The sequence below is a fragment of the Pomacea canaliculata genome, linkage group LG5 (genome assembly GCF_003073045.1).
Source record: "Pomacea canaliculata isolate SZHN2017 linkage group LG5, ASM307304v1, whole genome shotgun sequence".
Classification (NCBI taxonomy): domain Eukaryota; kingdom Metazoa; phylum Mollusca; class Gastropoda; order Architaenioglossa; family Ampullariidae; genus Pomacea; species Pomacea canaliculata.
In genome coordinates, this window is record NC_037594.1 from 8196679 (window position 1) to 8215995 (window position 19317).

At 42.5% G+C, this 19317-nt stretch overlaps 1 protein-coding gene across 1 annotated transcript; it reads right to left on the bottom strand.

Moving 5' to 3' along the window:
- Positions 1–11246: 11246 nt before the first annotated feature.
- LOC112565242 lies at positions 11247–16673 on the bottom strand. The gene is made up of 7 exons (XM_025240601.1): positions 16216–16673; positions 15701–15833; positions 15257–15324; positions 14650–14720; positions 14165–14313; positions 13550–13808; positions 11247–12401 (listed from the first exon to the last, which is right to left on the bottom strand). Exons 1-7 carry the CDS (start codon positions 16506–16508, stop codon positions 11695–11697), a joined length of 1680 nt encoding a protein of 559 aa, XP_025096386.1. The 5' UTR covers positions 16509–16673; the 3' UTR covers positions 11247–11694.
- Positions 16674–19317: the final 2644 nt, after the last annotated feature.

The window sequence follows — 19317 nt, forward strand, 5'->3', positions numbered from 1 at the left end:
ATCGCATTGTCTGTCCCTCACGAGTCAAATCCAGGTTGAGGCCTTCGCGCTGGTACAGGAAATGGAGGTCAAAGATCAGGGCAGGCATGAACGTCAAAGAACCTGACGACAATCTCCATCATCAGACCCCAGGACCTTCTGTAACCTAGTGGCAGAGGAGGTGAGTGACATCACACAGTACGTGTTTGCACGAGAGTGTCTTAAATGCTGTGTCTATTCTGCTAGATGAGTGGTTCTTCACCTTGTTTGAGGTACCGAACCCACAAGTTTCATAACCACATTCACCCAACCCTTCTTTAGTTTCATATGCACATTCACCGAACCCTTCTTTAGTGTCATCGCGAATTGCGGGTGTGTCTTGACCTCCGTGGCGGAGGCTCCGCCGAACCCCTGAGACCGACTCCGAACCCCTAGGGTTCGATCGAACCCCGGTTAAGAACCACTGTGTTAGATGATTTGTTTTTTTCAAGCGCCTGAAGTGCTGACAGTGAGTCTGATAATACAATGTTGTTTTGTTTGAATCCATTCTTAGCTGTAATATCTGGAGAGCTCTCAGTATGGCAGGCAGTCAGCTCAGCGGTGAAGATAGAAGTCTGCATTGGAGTGGCTTAGGGTCATGAGATCAATATGTTTATAGTCATTATAAGTCAGAGCTGTCAAACACCCGGCCCGCGGGCCACATCCGGCCCGACGTGAAATTTTACCTGGCCCGCGAAAGAAATTTAATTAAATCATTGTTAATGGCCCGGCAACTAGTAAAAGGCAAACAACAGAAAACTTCCCGTCGAGGACAGCAAGAGATGGGATGAGTTTAGTGAAGTTTGTATAGACCACCAACAGTGCACTGGTCAAGTTACCACCGCTCCTGTTAATGACCTGAAGGGAGGGTCAAGGCGGGGCCCATAAATCTGACCTTTGACACGGGACACGCTGTCCTGAACACGGGCCGCGGGTCGAAGATTTTTAGTCCCTGAATCGGTCCGAAATCAAAGGGTGACTAGGCTCGAATCTCGAGCATGTTTGGCAGTACATATATCTGTGTGAGCAACTTTTTTCTGTGATGAAGATCAACAAACATCACACAGGAGTCGTCTTACTGATGCACACTTGCAGTCCATCTTGAGAATCTCCACAACACAGAAACTTACTGCAAACATAAACGAACTTGTTGCCAAGAAAAGATGTCAAACGTCCACTTCTGACAAAATAAATTAAGAAGAAAAACTGCTAAGCCTTGGTTTGTTTTTACTTTAATTTTATTTTAATGTATGATTTTGTTTACACAAAATTAATAACAAAAAGTTTAGTTTTCTACTGTTGAATAAAAAGTTATCAGCTTAAACCTTGTGTACGATGTGAGATTTGGCCCCCTGTGTAATTGAGTTTGACACCCCTGTTATAAGTGGTGCTTGGTTTGAAGCTTGTGTCAACAAGCCGAGAGACTATACAAAAAAACTGTAAAGATAATGGCAAACAATGCTAGTTTGTTTGTTTTTTTTAGAACCGGCGCTAGGGAAGGTGGGGACTTCACAGACTCGTGTTTCTGTCATGGCCTGACACTCCCTACTCCCATCATTTGTACTTGCGTCCGATTGTGTCACTGTGTGTGCCCCAATGATTCAAACCTTGCTTTGTTTATAATGCCACATTGCTTTGGGTTAAAAAAAAAAGTATACATAAAGACGATTGTGGTACATTTGACTGGGACTAGTGTGTGTTTCACCATGAAGACACACGTAACCAGACTCTGTTAAATGGGCCTCGGTTAAAAGTCACAATACAGTACTTGCATGCTTTCTGGGTGTAACATCCATGTTAGAAGGCATCTGGTTTGGAAATGACCGGATACACTGTTTATTTAAAATATTATGTCAAAACATCAACATTTCTATATCTATGTAAATGTTATGTATGTTTGAATGTATTACTGGCTTAACACCACCATGCTCTACATCTGTACAGTTTATTTTTGTACACTCTGACAAGGTGCAGACGACTTTGTGTTAACAGCCGTGACCTAGATCAGGCGGGGAATTCCGGTGGTCTAAATAAACAGGACTTAATTTTTTTCATGGAATTATGGGATGTCCGTCCTCTGTGTGTCTGTGTGTGTTGGAAGTATTAATGACAAATGTGTCAACACAGCTGACGAGTTCGTAGGTTTGTGCTTTTTTTTATTACTTCCTATAATATACTATAAAATTTAAAAAGTGGTATGTTTATGCTTTCCCCTCCCCATGACAGGCATCGTGCAATTAAAGAAAGTATATACTCTCGTCCAATTGTCAGTGGTTATCACTTGCCTCTCTCCAATGCACGCTTCTGAATGAAGGTATAAGCGAGTGATTTGTGTGTGTGTGTGTGCGCGCGATCTGTATATTACAGCCAAAGCCCAAAATCGGCCAAAGTGGGAAGAAAAAAGTCATGAAAGATTGTGTGTGTTCGTATACTGTAATGATAATCATATTATATTAATTATACTAAATTGCTAAAAAGTCAAATTAGTTTATTATAGTAAATGACCAATCTCTATTATCATTTGTTACAACAAGATGAACTTTTATGACCTACCAGCGAGTCTTGTATCAGCACAGTGAATATTGGCCAGGGATTTCCCGTCATTTCGCGGCTAATTTACCTGTATTTCAGTAGGTTGTAACTGAACATATTTTAAACCAGAAACCCAGCGAAAGCATTTCGGCAAGAGTGGAATTTACGTAAATCATACATAGACTAAATTAGTGATGCCCAACCTTTTTTGGCCTGCGGGCCATATCCATTTCGGACAGCCGTGTCGCGGGCCATATCCATTTCGGACAGCCGTGTCGCGGGCCACTTAATCGCAAAAATAGAAAAAAAAAATAGAGCAGATACCATTTTTTATTAGAAACAAGTTGTACTTACCATTAATTATGTGGTTATTAGTGGGATATTTGAAGTTGTTTTCCCGAAACCAACTTCTGAATGTCCGGCTGCATCGTAGAGACACGAAGTCGGAGCACTGAATCGAAATGTTCGTCCATCGAAAAAAAGATTGTGAGATGCCCCTACGTGGGGATAAATACTTCTTCTTCCCTTTTTTTTTTTTTTTTTTTTTTTTAATTACTAACATGCCGATTTTCTGCACTGTGGGCAGAAGTTTCGCGGGCCGGATGGCACCGCGTTGCGGGCCGGATATGGCCCGCGGGCCGTAGGTTGTGCATCCCTGGACTAAATTGATCAAAAACCACGCACCCACAGCGAACCCGATACGAGATCTGAACCCAAGCTAGCCAACCCTCACAGTATTGGTGACAGGTGCTAACCGTTGTACCACCGGACCGCCCTTTCATGGTCAGTAGAGGATCACAGGGAAGTCGCCGTCCTAAAAAAAATGTCTTAATTAAAGGTGATCAGAGAATAGGTGGTAAATAACAGTCATTCATACGCACTGCAGAAAATAAAAAAAATAAATTAATTTGCTCCTTTCCTCATTCATAACAGTAGTTACAATTTAAATGATAATGAATTTGTGAGAAGCATTTGATTCATACTAAAACAAGTGTTTGCTCTTCCGACTTTATGCATGCATATTGAACCCGCTTTTGTTGGTGGAGTATGGGGTTCTATCAATGAACTATTTAATATTATTTTCGTTACATCGTTTCATTATTAGTTTTCTTTTATCCTGCCTTTTTTTTTTTTTTTGTTTCCTTCGTAACTACATACACGTTTCACTCCCAATGTTGTAAATGGAGTTCACCTTCGTTGATGGTATTATGTCACAGTTTGACGCCATTTGTTCTAGACAGATCAACATTTTAATGATGTAGCTGCAATTTCCAAACTGTTGGCATTGTAAGATCAACTTCTTCTCATAACGATAAAAAGATATACCGATATTTGGTATATAATTGGTACCAAACAAAATCATTTTCAAATACATGCAGTGGCTGAGCGAATTATTTGCTCTGTAATATCAGACTGTGAACGGGTCTTCTGCTCTCAGCGACACCTAACAAAGTTGTTCTCCACCTCTAAACCGCTCGGTCCTCACCTTTGTCTTCGCAGTTGTCACCCGTCCTTGTCACCCACACTAACCCCTACCTCCTTGCACCCTCATCACCGCCGCGTGAAACCCGATATTTCCCTTTGTTTTCCCATCCACCGTCAATCCCTTCCTCGCGCCCGTCCGTGTCAGCGCTTTGCGCCCGGGACCAACTTAACATCTTGACACTTTGGCCGACTGCAATGGAAATAAAAAAAAAACCCTTTCCGGTCTTTCTCGCGTGATTCGGCTGTGTTTCTGTGTTTTTAGGTACAGGGGGACAATTTTTACACCTTACAAAGGGATTGTGGTAATAACAATATTGGTCCTTGCAGAAATTATGCAGAGCTTGCCAAGTGATAACAGTTTTAGAAATATCACGATTCGTTTCTCTCAAAATTGATAGTAATAACACTAGTTACTCATCTATTTGTCGGACAGCAAATCTTGTCATCAAACTCATTTTCTCGACAGTCAGCAAGTATATAATACAAATTATCGCTCTCTTCGACCCCCACCCTCGCAACGTTCCAAGAGGGAGGTGGATGGGGGAAGTGGTGGGGTGTCTGGTTATACTTCGCACGCATGACCCGCTTACACATTCCACAGAAAGGAAAAGTTTGATGATTTTTTTTTTTTTCTTTTCGTGAATAAGATTTTGGAGGTATGTTACTGGTTACACGATTTAAAACAGACTGCTTTTATATGTCCAAGAGTTCGTCCCCCACCCGTCCACAACAACCTCAAACGGGCGATGCCCAGACGATCAGAAAAAAAAAATTCCTGTGTTAGACCAGATGCAAACAGGGGAGGGAGGGTAGCTTGGCGGTGAAATGCTTTGCTGTCCCCGCAGCAGTAATGACTCAAGGACCAACGAGACTCGCATCACGTAGGCCTACATACACGTATGTGTAGGTGTGACACTGCGAAATGTGAATGTGCTTATGACATTTTCAGTTTATTGAATGCTTCTGCTCCAAATAAAAGGTTGTGTAACTGTGAGATGAATTTTATGTTTACTAGGTGCCGTTGGTAACATAGAATTAAAAACACAAGCTTGATATTTTGTATTCATTTTAATTACCATTGTGCATTAATTAGCACAGTTCAGTTTTACATAAAATTTAACTATTAGTGTCTTTAACTTTCACTACTTGTGTTCTCTTTAATATGTGGTTTCGTGACTGAATGTGTTTTTGATAGCATGTTATTATTTGTCAGTGTTGTCAGTAGTTGGCCAGCGAAGCGAGTGCGATGTTGCACTGTGACTGCGCGATGAAAGTGGTTTCTTATTAGAACCTGGAGTTAACAGTGGATTTTTTTTTCGAGATGTCGATTTTATTGTACATGTTTACAACGGTATAACAGATCTTTTTTGCCTTTTATGCTGCAAACATCATTAGTAACACACTTTCAACACGTTTATTTTCTTTCGAACGTAAACAGTTAGTTGTCTACTTGTAAACAGTAATTCCCAGGAGAGTAAATGGAGGTAGGGGGGTCGAGGGTGAGAGCGCCAACAACTATGTTTCCACAAAAAAAGTACCAAACCCACGTGAGCACATGATCGACATAACCCATGAGACTGAAGTTGTTGTGTGGCGGACACCCTCACGGTGTGCCTCGCTCCTTTTTCGCGGGAAAAGGAAGGAAGGGGTGTAAGCTGCGACAGCCGGCCTGACCTACCAGTCCAAGTGAACTGTTTCGGCGAGTCTCATTGGCGGACAGGTTCTTGCCACGCCCACTTGTTCTCTGGCTCCACCCATCCTTTCTATTCTCGAGAAGATGCTCGGCTTTTTAATTGCGCAGCATGCGAGTGTTTGTACATTGCGATTTAACTAACGACCATGGCCTGAAATGTTGGATGGTGTTGAGCTTGATGAGATGGATTTATACTTGGTCGAGTGCAGGAGGAGGCAATTTCTCGAGTCCATTTCCAATGAAGGCGTCATCTCGAGGCAGCAGGTGGGTGTGGGTTTTTGATGCTGTTCATGATATAAGGAAAGAAACGTTTACCGTCGCTGATTACATTTCTGGTCGTATTACCACCCTTTCAACTAATTTATTTTTAATATTCCATGCTCTATAGCCCGAGTTGCGTGTGCATCGTCAATATTCTGCTTAAAATTGTGTATCGATATATCCGAGACATTCGTAGGCGGAAAAGGAAAACATAAACAGTCCACATGACAGTATACTTGTATCGCTCAACGCACTTTGCAGAAATATATTTGTTCGAGATTTTGCAGTGATAGATACAAGTCGTCGAGAAAAATCACGGAATTTTAGAGATGTTAATCGGTTCCCAACTTTATCCCTCAGATTAATTTTTTTTTCCACGCTATCATTCATTTATCTTTATCGCAGTCATAGTTGTTTCACCTCTAAATTATTACTGTGAAACTCAAATTCACATTCAGGTTATTCAGGTTTCTGTGAATGTCTCAAGTTTTGTGATATTGCTTCTTTAAGAATGCTAGTGCATTACAAGGCATTGCTTTCCATTTTAGTTTTAATTCTAGACTGACAAATGGTTAAACGAATATTTAAATTAAAAATAGCATGCATTTTAATGTTAAAGTTAACTGATTAATAAAACACGGTTATTTTGGCACTGCAATGTTTTACTGTAAATTATCAGTTCAAAAGGAAAGAGTAAGACTTCCCTTGCGAGACTGATTCACTAAATCTTCCAGTTCTGCATCGCTTTAGCATTGACTCATTAAGTGTCATGCAGCTTTTGTTCTACTGCCATCTAAATAAAAAAAAAAAATTTTCAGAAGCGGAACCCGGGACATGCTGACCAGCCAAGTGCAGATCTTCCAGCGCCATCTGTCCCGTCCTCTCCTTTGGCCAATGTCAGCGTAAACCGTCAGAGGAAAATATGCAAGTTTTGCAAAAAAAATAAAAAAGATTTTCAATTCTATACATCTCATCGTTTGCACGATGAGCGGGGCATGGTAGTGTGTCCCGTGTTACGAACATTCACTTGTCCTCTCTGCTTTGCAACAGCAGAGAGGGCCCACACTATAAAATATTGTCCCTTGAGGGACAAGGTGAGCCTCCTCGATGCCCTGGAGGCAAGAAGGGCATTGATAAAAAATAACAAAACTATCAGAGGGACAGAGTATTGGCATTAAAGGACTTGTGGGAAGGGGCTGGGGGTTGGTGGGGTTAAGTTCAATCGTATTCAGTTTTTGTGGGCATTAAGTAACTTTAAAGCAGTTTGTTTTATATCATTTCTTCGAACAGGATTTTGAGAGCAATCTGCCATGTTCAAATGTATCTTTTCATTGTATTAAAAGATTGTTGTGATAGTTATTGATGTGGTCCTGACAATACAGTCAAAACATTTTTTATGCACCGTTTTTCCGAGGCATTGATAGTTTTACACCACATAACTGTTAGAGAGGGTATTGTCACCTGCCCTGTTTTGAGAAAAATTCATGTTCATTGCTTTATTACATTAGAGGACTCGTACTGTCAATTACTGCATCTTGAAGGACAATATGAGCCTTTTTAACGCCCTGGGGGCAAGGAGGACACTAAGTGAAAGAACAATCTAGAGTGGCTATGTACTGGCATTAAAGACTTGTGGGTTGGTGGGGTGTGTGTGTGTGGGCATTTAGTTTTAATTAAAAGCTTTTTATGTTAAACCATTGGAATGCTATTTTAATAGCAGTCTGCCATGTTAAAGTATACATTTTTATTGTATTGAAAGATTGTTAGTCATTGATGTACTCCTTATAACACAAAAACTGTTTTTATGCCTTTTTTCCCACTGCATTGACAGTTTTACACCACTTTTTCCTTAAAGGGTATTGTAAATAAACAATTGTCTAGAGTGTATAGCAAAGCTGGACGTAAAGCTTTAATTTTTAGAAAAATAATCCAGTCACCTTTTAGCATTACAAGTGAAGGTTAATCACCAAAGACATCAATCCATGTTAGTTTTTCTGATGGGAATCATTTGTTTTCAATAGATTTTTCCATTTCTGTTTCATGTGTTTTTTTATGTTTCGTGTATGAAGCATAATCTCTTTCAAAATATTTGTGTATAGTGTATACATACCAAAGATGCTTTTTTTTTTAATAAAAAAATCTACAAATGGAACGTGTAGTGTCACTTAAAAGTGTGGCATTTTAGTGAATCTCTATTTTTTTGTTTTTGCAGGAAATACAATTAAATAAACTTACTGTTGTGATGGGTTTATTCTTTAGTAACTTTTTTTTACTTTTTATATATTTTGCTGGGCTGTAGCAGTTTCTTTATTCATGTCATATAACTTGCACAGAAGGATGTGATTAAAAAAAACAATAATAATCTGAGAAGCTTACCGCTGTCGCTGCGAATTTTTCTCACACTCAACGCTGTCAACCATACACACGAGTTAAACAGTATTGTTTTGAAATAAAAAGCTGACCCCAAAAACTAGTTAACACAGCACGCCCCAAACGAGGCTTAAAACTGAGGCGTTTACTCTTTCCGTTAGGTCGAGAATGGAAAGGGTGTTTAATATTTTGTTGTCGCTATTCAAACCGTCTCCAGCACAAGCGCACATCACTTTCCCCGAATGTTGACAGTCGCTTGCGCGCGGCACTTTGAAGGCGCACGACAAACGACATCGTCATCGACAAGTGACAACGGCCGGGTGGCTGGTTAAATCTTCTCTTCCATTGCTTGCAAAGACGGCAAAACAGCTGTGTCCCAGATTTAACATTACAGTATTAAAAACATTAAACTGACTTGTCGCGAGTTTCAATTAACAGACGGGCGGTCTGTTGGGAAGTTCAAAGAACCAAACGTCAGAAACTCAACCCTTTGACGAGGCCGCCCGCGGAGTTGTCAGAGAAAACCTTGTCTAGACTTTAACTTCAACTAGCAATTTTATTCTCATCCTGATGAAGCGTAAAAAAAAAACTCTGCACCTTAAAAATCGGCACCAGCCTTGATTGTGATTCTGTTAAGTTATGAATACCACAACAATTTTTACTCAATCATGTATTTCAGTCTACTGGGCGCACTTGTAGACAAGCCGCACTCACTAATTTAAAAAAAAAAAATTTTTTTTCACAAGCCGCACTGTTTTGTAGGCTGTAAATATACACAACTTTCGGCATGGCGGGGGTGCGTGCCTCTGCAACTGACTAGAATGCGGCCTGGATTTTACAAAGTGAGCAGTGAACACAAACATGTGTAAGGTAAAGGTCATCCCTTAACCTTTTTAGGTCGTGGGGAGGTGGGGGATATTAAAGATCTCATATCGGCCCACCTCCTTTCCCTTGCTCTTACCATCCCCATCCCACAAAAGAATTGGGTACCCATTTCCGCCAGCTGGATCGACTGGAGAAAGTTGCGCTAATCGGGAATTGAACCAACGCGCTCTCAGCTCACGCTGGTAATAAATTGAAAAAATGTCTTACCTCGCACCCACATGATCGCAAGACAGAATGTGCTGCATCTAAAAACCCCAAATTTGTTTTGATGATAAATAAATGCTGTGACGACAATAATGACGCCAGGTACTAACAGCCAGCAGGTCTTTCATAATATGATGATGACTGTCGGATCGCTGGTAGTCTTCGGCGTGCAGCACGCACAGAGCTCGTTTTTACAATGGAAAATTAGCTTCACAGATCCAATCATCGTTATGCAAGTCACCTTTATCAAGAGAACACCCCGCGTCGATCGAGAGGGACTCTATTTTCGTACCCCCTCTAACAATACAACCATGCTCAAATAAGCAGCAACAGTTTCTTTGGTGATAAATGTGTAAAGCGCATCCTTGCGGCACCCTATGGACAAATCTTTTAGAGCAGTGGTTCTCAAAGTGTGGTCCGCGGCTGATGTTTAAAGTTATGCATTCCTCGCATTAACATTACAAATAACGAGGTAGGTAGTTTTATGTCAACTTATTACTATACTACTGTCACAAAAGGACATTTAGTTTTGAATTGTAATGAAACATGCGGCAATTTAAATTTGAAATTCATAGTACAGAGTCCACAGAGAGGCAGAGAGAGCACGCTTGGCATGACATGGTCCCAACTAGAAAGGGATGCCCAGGACCGGGTCCGATGGCGGGGTGTGGTTGCGGCCCTATGCTCCACTGGGGGCGAATAGGAAAGAAGAAGAAGATAGTACAGAGTGATTTTTAGGCCTTGGTGGTCCGCCATAATTTTGGTGGCCCGCGGTCCGAAATCCTTTAAGAACCTGCATTAGAGAGGTTGACACTCGCGCGAGTGCTTGTGACAGGATCTCGACCCTTGCTTTGGGACGGGTGGTGGTGGTGGTGGGTGGGGGGAGAGTGGGTGATGGAGCCTGTGATGTTGAGAAGACTCGTGGTCAGGTGAGGCTTGTGGTGGTGACAAACAACTGTAGTCGCTGACAGGCGCACACGCCAGCTATCAAGGGATAATCTGAGATGAAAAAAAGAAGCTATCGCGACCCTTGCACTCATGCATGCTGACACGGCTAAGCTAATAAACTAGATAATAATATGAATTATCTGCAATCTAAGATGTATTTTTAATTTTAGTTGAACAGCACTTTTTCCTAGCTTCTCACTTCCTCGTTTTCGATCAACTCCCCCATACCCCATTTTTTTTTTTTTTTTTTTTTTGTTAAAGGCACTACAAATTTTTGTTGCTGAATTTGGAAGGGCAAGTGTTTCACCTCGCGGAGATTTCGCGCTGTGGCCGGGGATGGGGATCTTCGGAGGATGTGGGGGAAGGGTCGCTGTTTCCGACACCGCAGGTGTTGTTTACCGCTTGTTTGTGCTTTCTTTTGTTGGTGTGTAGGAAGCTTGTCAAGTGTTTTGGTGGTGAGCTGTGTTCCGCCATCTTTTCCAGTTTTTAATCTATGAAGCCTGCCAATCTTGCATTGGTGGTGTACTGTGTTGGTGTCTTCATTTCCTGCTGCTGTCACTTGCTATTAGCGCCTAGGAAGCCTGTCAAGTCCGCCATAATGGTGAAATACATGTATATTGGTTGCCGTGTCCCTCATGTTGCTCTGTTCTAGATTATTTGGTTTTCTTTTTTTTTTTTTCCTTTTCTTTTTTTAGCTTCTGTATTGTTTTGGGGTTGTTTTTTTGGGTTGTTTTTTGCTTCTGTATAAATTGTTATGTTGTCCAGTATATTCTGCCATAGTTCTTTAGGTGGGTTTAGGCAGTTATTAATGTATCATGCTAGTCTGTATTTATAAAAAAAAAAAAACACGTTTTAGTTCTCTTTCTGGTTTGTTTTCATTGCACTGCAACAGCACATGTGGGTACAAAGTCTATCCCCACAGGCACACGAATGAGGGTCTTCACATCTTGTTAGGTATTCTCCGTTAAGCCTCCTTCTAGCTATTTTAATTTGTTCAGACCTATTGGACTATAAGAACATCAGAATGTGTCTACGCTGGTCGTCTATCAGTCTACTAGTACCTTTACCTTAAATTTTGTACTGTATTTCTCTTGCCACCTTATTTTTATTGTTGGTTTTATGGCTATTCCTCACTGCACACACATCAAACAAACGCCGCCATTGTTTTATATTTGCTTTCTGCGGGCGCCTTCTCTCCCATCAACACTTTGTTTTCAAAAGGCAATTTCCCCTTGTCACAACAAACCCTTCCTCTTTTGTTTTCTTTCCTACTCGTTTTTCTCGCTGTTGTCACACTGTTATTTATCGCCGATGGCGAAAATCTGCTCTGTGGTGTCCGACACGGCCATGGCCACCAGCAGAATCTTCGCCGCTTCGCTCGACGGCTTCCCTTCCACACCAAGGTTTTCTTTCCTTTTCCCCTTATTGTGTACATCCCCCAGGCCTGCGTGCTGCGCGAGCATAACATTGGCGATCTGCCCCACCACTCTGGAACCCGTTGGCGCCGGGACGGTCCACAGCAGCTGTAGTCCGCCATGGTTGATGACGTCCACTGCGACAACCAGGGACCGCGAGCTATTGTCCCATCGTCCGCCGTGATGCGAACCCGAGGCACAACACTGTTGCGTCGTCGTCGTCGTCGCCGCCGCAAAGACGAGCCGCTCGGACCTGCCGTCCGCGCTGCGTGCGACCATGACTTTGGAGGTGATGCGGCACGAGACGTTGAGGAGCTTGCTGACGTTCAGCTCGTGCAAGATGGAGCCATTGTGTGTGCTGTAGCCCGTGATGCGCTGCTCAGTAGCAGCCCATAGCACAACCTCTCTAGCTCTCACACCAGTCATGAGGGGCTTTAGGAGAGCGTGCCGACCTCTGACCCTGCGTGGCTCGACCGGCAGCAGTGTTTCCCATACGTCGTCGTCGTAAAGGGAGAGCGACGACACGGAACAGTTGTTCTTGAACAGCAGCGTCGAAGTGTTACCCAGATCTTTGAAAGCCCACAGCGTTCCTGAACAGACGATAATTAATAAATTTATTGACAAACAATGTCTAAAGTTACTGCGTAGAAGTATTTTATTTGAGATAGTTATAAGAAAGTCGAAATGTCAGTGACATACGTTTACACGAATAAAAACATTTTATGAGAGATAAAGGTCACGAACATATTAACAAATTACATTGTGTGCTTTTAATATGTTCCTGCTACTAGTCAAACAAACGTCCAATATTGATTGTCGGAGTTAATTAGGGTCGTTAAATCCGCCAGAAGTTTTTCTGAGGATCCCCAAAACTCTCAACAATTTTAGCAATGAGTCTGAAACCTTGCGCTTCATATCGACATTACCTAATGATATGGAGTTCACCATCTCACATCAAAACAGTCACTGAATTAGAGAAACCGACTGTCTCGGTCTTCTTCTGCGCAAGGTCATGAAAGGGTTCATATTTTTACAGAGAAGAAAAGAGCCCTTTGATGTCTGAGGGCCTGGGATGGGAGAATAGAACAGAGGCGCGAGAGTACAGACAGTTTCTCCTGCGCCATGAATAGTCGTGGGATGGAGCAACCTGATGGTATAATTAGGCGTTCACCATTGATGACAGGAACGAACAGAGGAGAGAGGAGTTTATGGTCTGCCACACAACTCCGCCCTTTGTCGCCTTGGCCCAGCGTCTTGACAAGGTGTGTGGCGCCAGCGGGACGTGGGTCCGGAAGCTTTATCGTGGTCATCTGTTACCTCATCGGCAGTTTGGGAGGGTCCGGTAGTGGTTTGTCGGGTACTCAGGTTTCCTTCCCCTCCCCCCTATATTGCTAAACCAGGTCAGTGTGGAAACACATTCCTATTAAATAAAAGAAATGAAACATCAAACGAATTATCGGCAGCTTAATGTCTTGTCTTTTCGCGAACACTCACAGGACAGTGGACCAGCCGAGAATAAAATTAGTAAATATGACACCTCCATCTCACGGACCCTATTTTCTTACAGTTGGGGGAAGGGGAAAATTGGTTTTTTACCGCCCCCTACCCCCAAAGATCCACGACAGGGTACATGTTGTTTCATATTTTCGAAACGTGTACAATGTTTTGTATTTATTTTTCTTTTTGAAATCAAGTGGAAAATGGAGACAAAATTGTTATTCTTTATAAGTTACACCACCTGCACTCTCTTTATTGCCGGCTGTTGTAGTGCACTCGCAATCCGCCAGGGGACGCCCAAGGCTGACGTAGACTGTACTGCGATGTACGAGGACCGTTGAACTGTACATCTCACCCGACAACTGGCACTGCTTGCGTCTGCTGTCGTGCGGGGGACAAACTTCGCGCTCGAAGTTGACGTACCAAACCGGGCTGATACACTTGGCCATGCGGTCCAAAATGTCGATGGCATACAGACGTTGTAGGCCCAAGACATTAGCCTGCAACCACGTGACATGGACAGCATCAACACTTTCACGTTTACAAAAACTCTTGCCTACTTTATATGTTTACATTTGTATTTTTGAGATTGAATGCTCTTATACAATTAATATCGTCATGCATATGTGTGTGTGTGAAAGAGAGATAAACAGAGCCTTTGCGTCTTCATTATTCAATACAACTGCTTTTCAAGTCATCACCGCCATTTTCTTTTAATACCTCGTGACAATTACACCATAAAGAGCTCTCAGATCCCAGCCTGTTTATCTTCCCTCATCATCGTCATCTTCATCAATACCAACAAGCAATTTTTATGTTAAGGAGCACAGCGTCTGTATCAATAAATAACAATCACTTTGTAGTCTGGCACTGGCGAATCAGGTGCAAACTGCATAAGGATGTAGGACCTATTGCCGTAGATGACCGGCTGAGCTACAGGTAAAAATGTGCCGTTGACGCCCTCGATTTCGTCGCGTATGAACAGAGATGCTTGAGGAATGCCATCTGCAAGAACAAGAAAAAAGGTCACGCTAACCCACAACTACCTGTACAGCTACACAAGGAGCCTGCCCATGAAAAAACAAAGAAAAAACCTCACCCCTCACCCGTGCACACTCAGTATGAAATTTTACTTCCAGATGCATACAAGCAATGGTCATGGTAACCATAACGCTGGTAGGTGTCACCCTAGTCATACTCGATCAGAGCTTATTATAAGAGCTTTGCATCTGAAGCTGTCATGATCCTGTGAGAACGATTCATAGCGCTGAAGGGAAAGAGCTTATGTGTATATACTGTTAATTCACCCCCCAACGTGCTGTGGGGAGGGGCTGAGCTTACTGTAGTCGTAGGTCAGGAGCAGACCCGTGCGTGAGACGAGAAGCAGGAGGAAGTCCCTGGCCAGCTGGACACTGAAACACACACACACAGGTACAAAAGTACACAAACAGATAAACAACATTCTTATGATGCAGATGCCAACGTGTACAGGGAGAGAGTGGGGCGTTTGACGGTCAGACTGAGTAAGGTAACTACTGAAAAACAGCATATATATATATTTTTTATATATTATATGAAGTCTTTTCTTTTGAGAAAAACGTTCGTTGTCATCAGACTCTCTTACAACATAGGCGATCAAATTTGTTTATTAAAAAAGTGGCTTCAACTTTATTTTTAGATATCACACACTAAGTGTACTTGAGACAAATTGCTCGCTCGTTCTTTATAGATAGTCAGAGGTTACAGCTGCTTATTTTGCTTGCGTAAACTGATTATAATTATCAGCATAACCTAATTCTGTAGATCGATAACATCGATAAAGTCGCACAATTAGAAAGATGTGGACATCTGAAGGAGGGCAAGAGATAAACTCGGGTGCGTGGATGGTGGATGAAGGTTTGATGTTGCTTGCAAAAATAGCTGAATCTGTTGATCTTTCGAAAGTTACCTGTACATAGGTGCAAGGTCGTTCCAAAAATGGATGATTGGTTTTTGTACCTGGCCATCGGAGTCAATCTGCAGCATGTACGCACGCACAAACGCACATACGAGCGAACACGTTCATCCACATACACACAAACATGTATACTTGGAACATATCTGTTACATTTCTATAATGCAGGTAGCTTTTACAGGTATTTTAGCTGGCTTATGTATGGCCCTCATACATTCTAATGCAGCTTCGTGCTTCCAAAAGGTCCGGTTGGTGAAGATCCCCCCAGGTGAAATGAATGAACCACATAGGAAGTCAAATAATCATTGGCAGATTAAAAAATTAAATATCATCATTAAAGTAATTTTTAGTCTCATATAGCCTTCTAAGCAGCTGATTTCAGTTCGCCATAAGCTCTTCTTGGTGTTCTAGCTCTCTCGCTTTCTCTCTCACAGGCACCTTTATCAAGAAATTGCCGTTGGTGCCGATGACATCGCCAAAGAAGTCCAAGATGGGCAGGGTGGGCGTGGTCAGGTTGTCATAGCGCCACAGCGTTTTTCCTGATGTTGTGTAGTCCAAGCTGACGTACCCTCTGTGTGTGAACAATAATGAGTTCGATGAGAATGATGATAAGTACCAGTTCGACTTTGAAAATTAATATTAAGTGACCACCATTTTAAAGTCAGCTGAAGAAGGAAAGAAAAAAGAATAATATTTCCCTTGAACTGCAGTAATCTTGATAAATCCTCCATATTTTTTTGATGAATTGAAGAAATTGCGAGGGTTTTTTTGTATGTTTGTTTGTCTTTTTTTTTTTTTTTTTTTTAGCAGATACACCTACAAAGTTTGCATAGCTAGAACCTATCGAAACTTCCCTCCACTCATGAAACGTTTACCTTATATCCACCACCGTCATCACCACCCATTCCAGCTCCCTTTCATCCAGCCCTTGCCCATAAATAATTATGGCTCACCTTCTGGTGGGACAGACCAAACCGTTTTGACAAGTGACGCAGCCCAGGCGCGACAGCTCCGGCACTGTGTCAGAGGCAACGGTTACAGTCCATTTCACGGCCACACCTGTCGTCAGTCCGGGGATGTCGGAATTGAGAGCGAAAGCGCCGGACGGGCGGCAGCCCTCCGCGGGACAGCTGGCCTGAGGATCTGCAACCGTTGCCGTAGCGCCGACTCTCAGCAACAGGAGGATCAGCAACACCACTCCAAGCCACTGAACTCCAAGAGCCGCAGCGGTCCTGACTTGTGCCATATCATCAGCTCCTTGGCAGACAATATTACTCCGTTGCCTTTACAGCTTCACTTGCTGCAGTCTTGTGTGATATCAGTGCAGCCTGTGACGCCGATGTCACCTGGTGGGACGCAACGACGACCTTCGCGATAAGATGTTCATCAGCCAAGCGGCGAAGCCTGCACAACACCACTTGCTCATTTATTTCCCTTAGGAGCACTTTTAATCAGGATAAATACCTTGTCGTAAAAGGTTATCATTGAACTGAAAGGTCTACCGAGTAATCAATCAATAAAAAAACAAAACAAAATAAAACAAAACAAGTGACTTTTTTTGGAAGAGGGTCTCAAGAGGTGTTTAGATATTAAAACACTTGTGACGCCGTGACTTCCGCGTTTTCATTCGCTGATGACATAGAGAAGCTACATCTGTCTCTAAATTTTCTTAAATGGCTTGTGTGTCCTTAAATCAGTAATGGTCAAAGGGAAAATGAAGTACGTTTTGTTAATGATTGTTTACTGTTCTAGCAGTGATATTTTATCGTTTTAACTGCAACTTTCTCGCCTTACCCTCTGACCTGAAGTGCATGCGTAATGGCACCCCTTCTTCAGGTTGGTTACGTAATACAACCTACTCACTGGCTCATGAACCAGGGCAGTTTAATCAGTATGTAAATTACTGATGATCGTAATTTCAAGGCCTGGAGGACAACGTGAGTCTGCCCACTGCTAAACAAGGATTCCGGTGCCCAAATCTTACTCACACCACAGACTTACAGAGGTAAGTACAGGACTTGTCTAGCCACGAATATAAAATAGAATGGATAGCTGTATGGCAGCTTAGTTTTCAGCGTGAAGTGTAATGTTATTGCCAACTTTGCTATTAATCAAAACTATTCTACTCATTCTGATGGTGCAGTATTATTACCAGTATTAATAGTTTAATTGTTGTATATAGCGGGCTATTATCTTGTCAGTCGATCGATGTAACTTAATTGGGGCCACTTCACGCTGTCGAACCCTAAGATACGAATATACATCCACATTCATTGCTTTCATTCCTTTTTTGTAATACTCCTTTATGTATGTATATTGCAAAAACCGTCGCTCCTCTTATCAATGTCGTCTGCTTTCTGCATGAAATTTCCGCTCAAGGCACGAATATCCATCCATGCTCAAGGTGTGCGGGAATGTGAACTCGTGGTGAAAACAGGATTGCTGCGCCCTCTGCCATCTCCCCATCACCACCACTTTTGTCATCCTTTTTCATTCTCATATTGTCCGTGTGTTTGATTCTTCATTTATTACTCATCAGAGAAGACTTCGGGTAGAAGCACTCACTGACACACTATCAGCAGTGTATTGATGTTCGTCATCCCGGTTAAAAAAAAAAAAAAAGACACCTTTAGCCGTGACCTCCAAAAGTGAACCTGGGAGTATCGAATTCCTGGTCACGGTGTCGAGTTTCGAGACCAAGCCGGGTGTGGGGTGGCTGCGACACAAAAGGACGATCCAACCATTAGCGGCGATAACACCTAAAAACCGCTTCCCGCCCGCACAAGACGAGGATCGCGGTTATTTACACACCTACCCTGACCTAGGGATTTCCCGCTGCCGTGACCTTTATGTAAAGGTCACAGTTAGGTTTCTCTTGCTCACATGGGGGAGGGGGTGTAGGAGAGTGTGTGGGGGATTGTCTTGTCACAACTGTCACAATCATCGAACGAAAAAGAAAAATTTGTTACAAGTCGTGCAAAATTGCAAATCAATTTGCATTTATATATTCGTGAGTACAAGAGAATATTATGAAAGACATTGTAACTTTAATTCACTGCAGATGACTATACCAAGATTGAAATAAAAAAAAAAAAAGAATCTCTTTTATAACTATAAACATCATTTTCTTCTCAACTAAAAGTGTATTTGCGTGTCGGCACTTGTGTTCGGGACTCTACTGCGATAGATGAACAAGTTACTATACAAGTTTGTAACGGTAGTCGATGTCCAGATTAACGCCTTTGACCTCTCCCACGCCAGGTGTGCCACGTGCTGTCAACAGACCTCGCAAGGGGCGTGTTTTAACATGAGGCTGCTGACATGTCATCTCACTGTGACAGTCTCCAAGATCCACGTGGTGTTGTAAAAACACCGCCGTTGAGGTGCTCGAACACAATGTTCGCGTGATTCTTTCATGCACGTGTTCGTAAAAGGTAAACAAAATAAGTTATTATAAGGTGTTGCTGTTAAGTGTTCGTGTTCATGATAGTTCATCTGATACCTGGCGCACCTCTACCCTAGCAGCATCGGAAACCATAAGCTCAAGGGGTCCACCAAGTTTGTCTTGATCCGACTGTGATACAGGGGGTCAATCTATCGCAATGCTTGACTCGTCTTGCATGCCCGCTGTCAGCGCATGCGCACATAAGCCAAGCTCCACGCTCGCCGAGGCGAAACAGAGTGCGGGAGAATCATGCCCACATATAGGGTCGTGACCCCTAACAATGGCAATGACTCTTCGCCATGGGCGTGCTACATACGACCCACATGCGTGCAGGCAAAGCCGCCATTTTCAAATGTGTGAGTCTACACTTTTCCCAACAGAAAAGCTTCTCAAGCGGTCAATTTCTATACTGATACATGTGTTCGACGCTTCGATAACAGTACGTATAATTTTTATACTCTATATTAACATAGTTATTGAGATTTTAACTACAGAAATGTCCAAATTTAATGCAGAATATCATTCTAAGAGAAAAAGATTAAGAGTACACATTAACGCAATAAATGCACAAGTTTTCCAGACAGAGGTAGAAATCGTGCTCAGCAGTTCT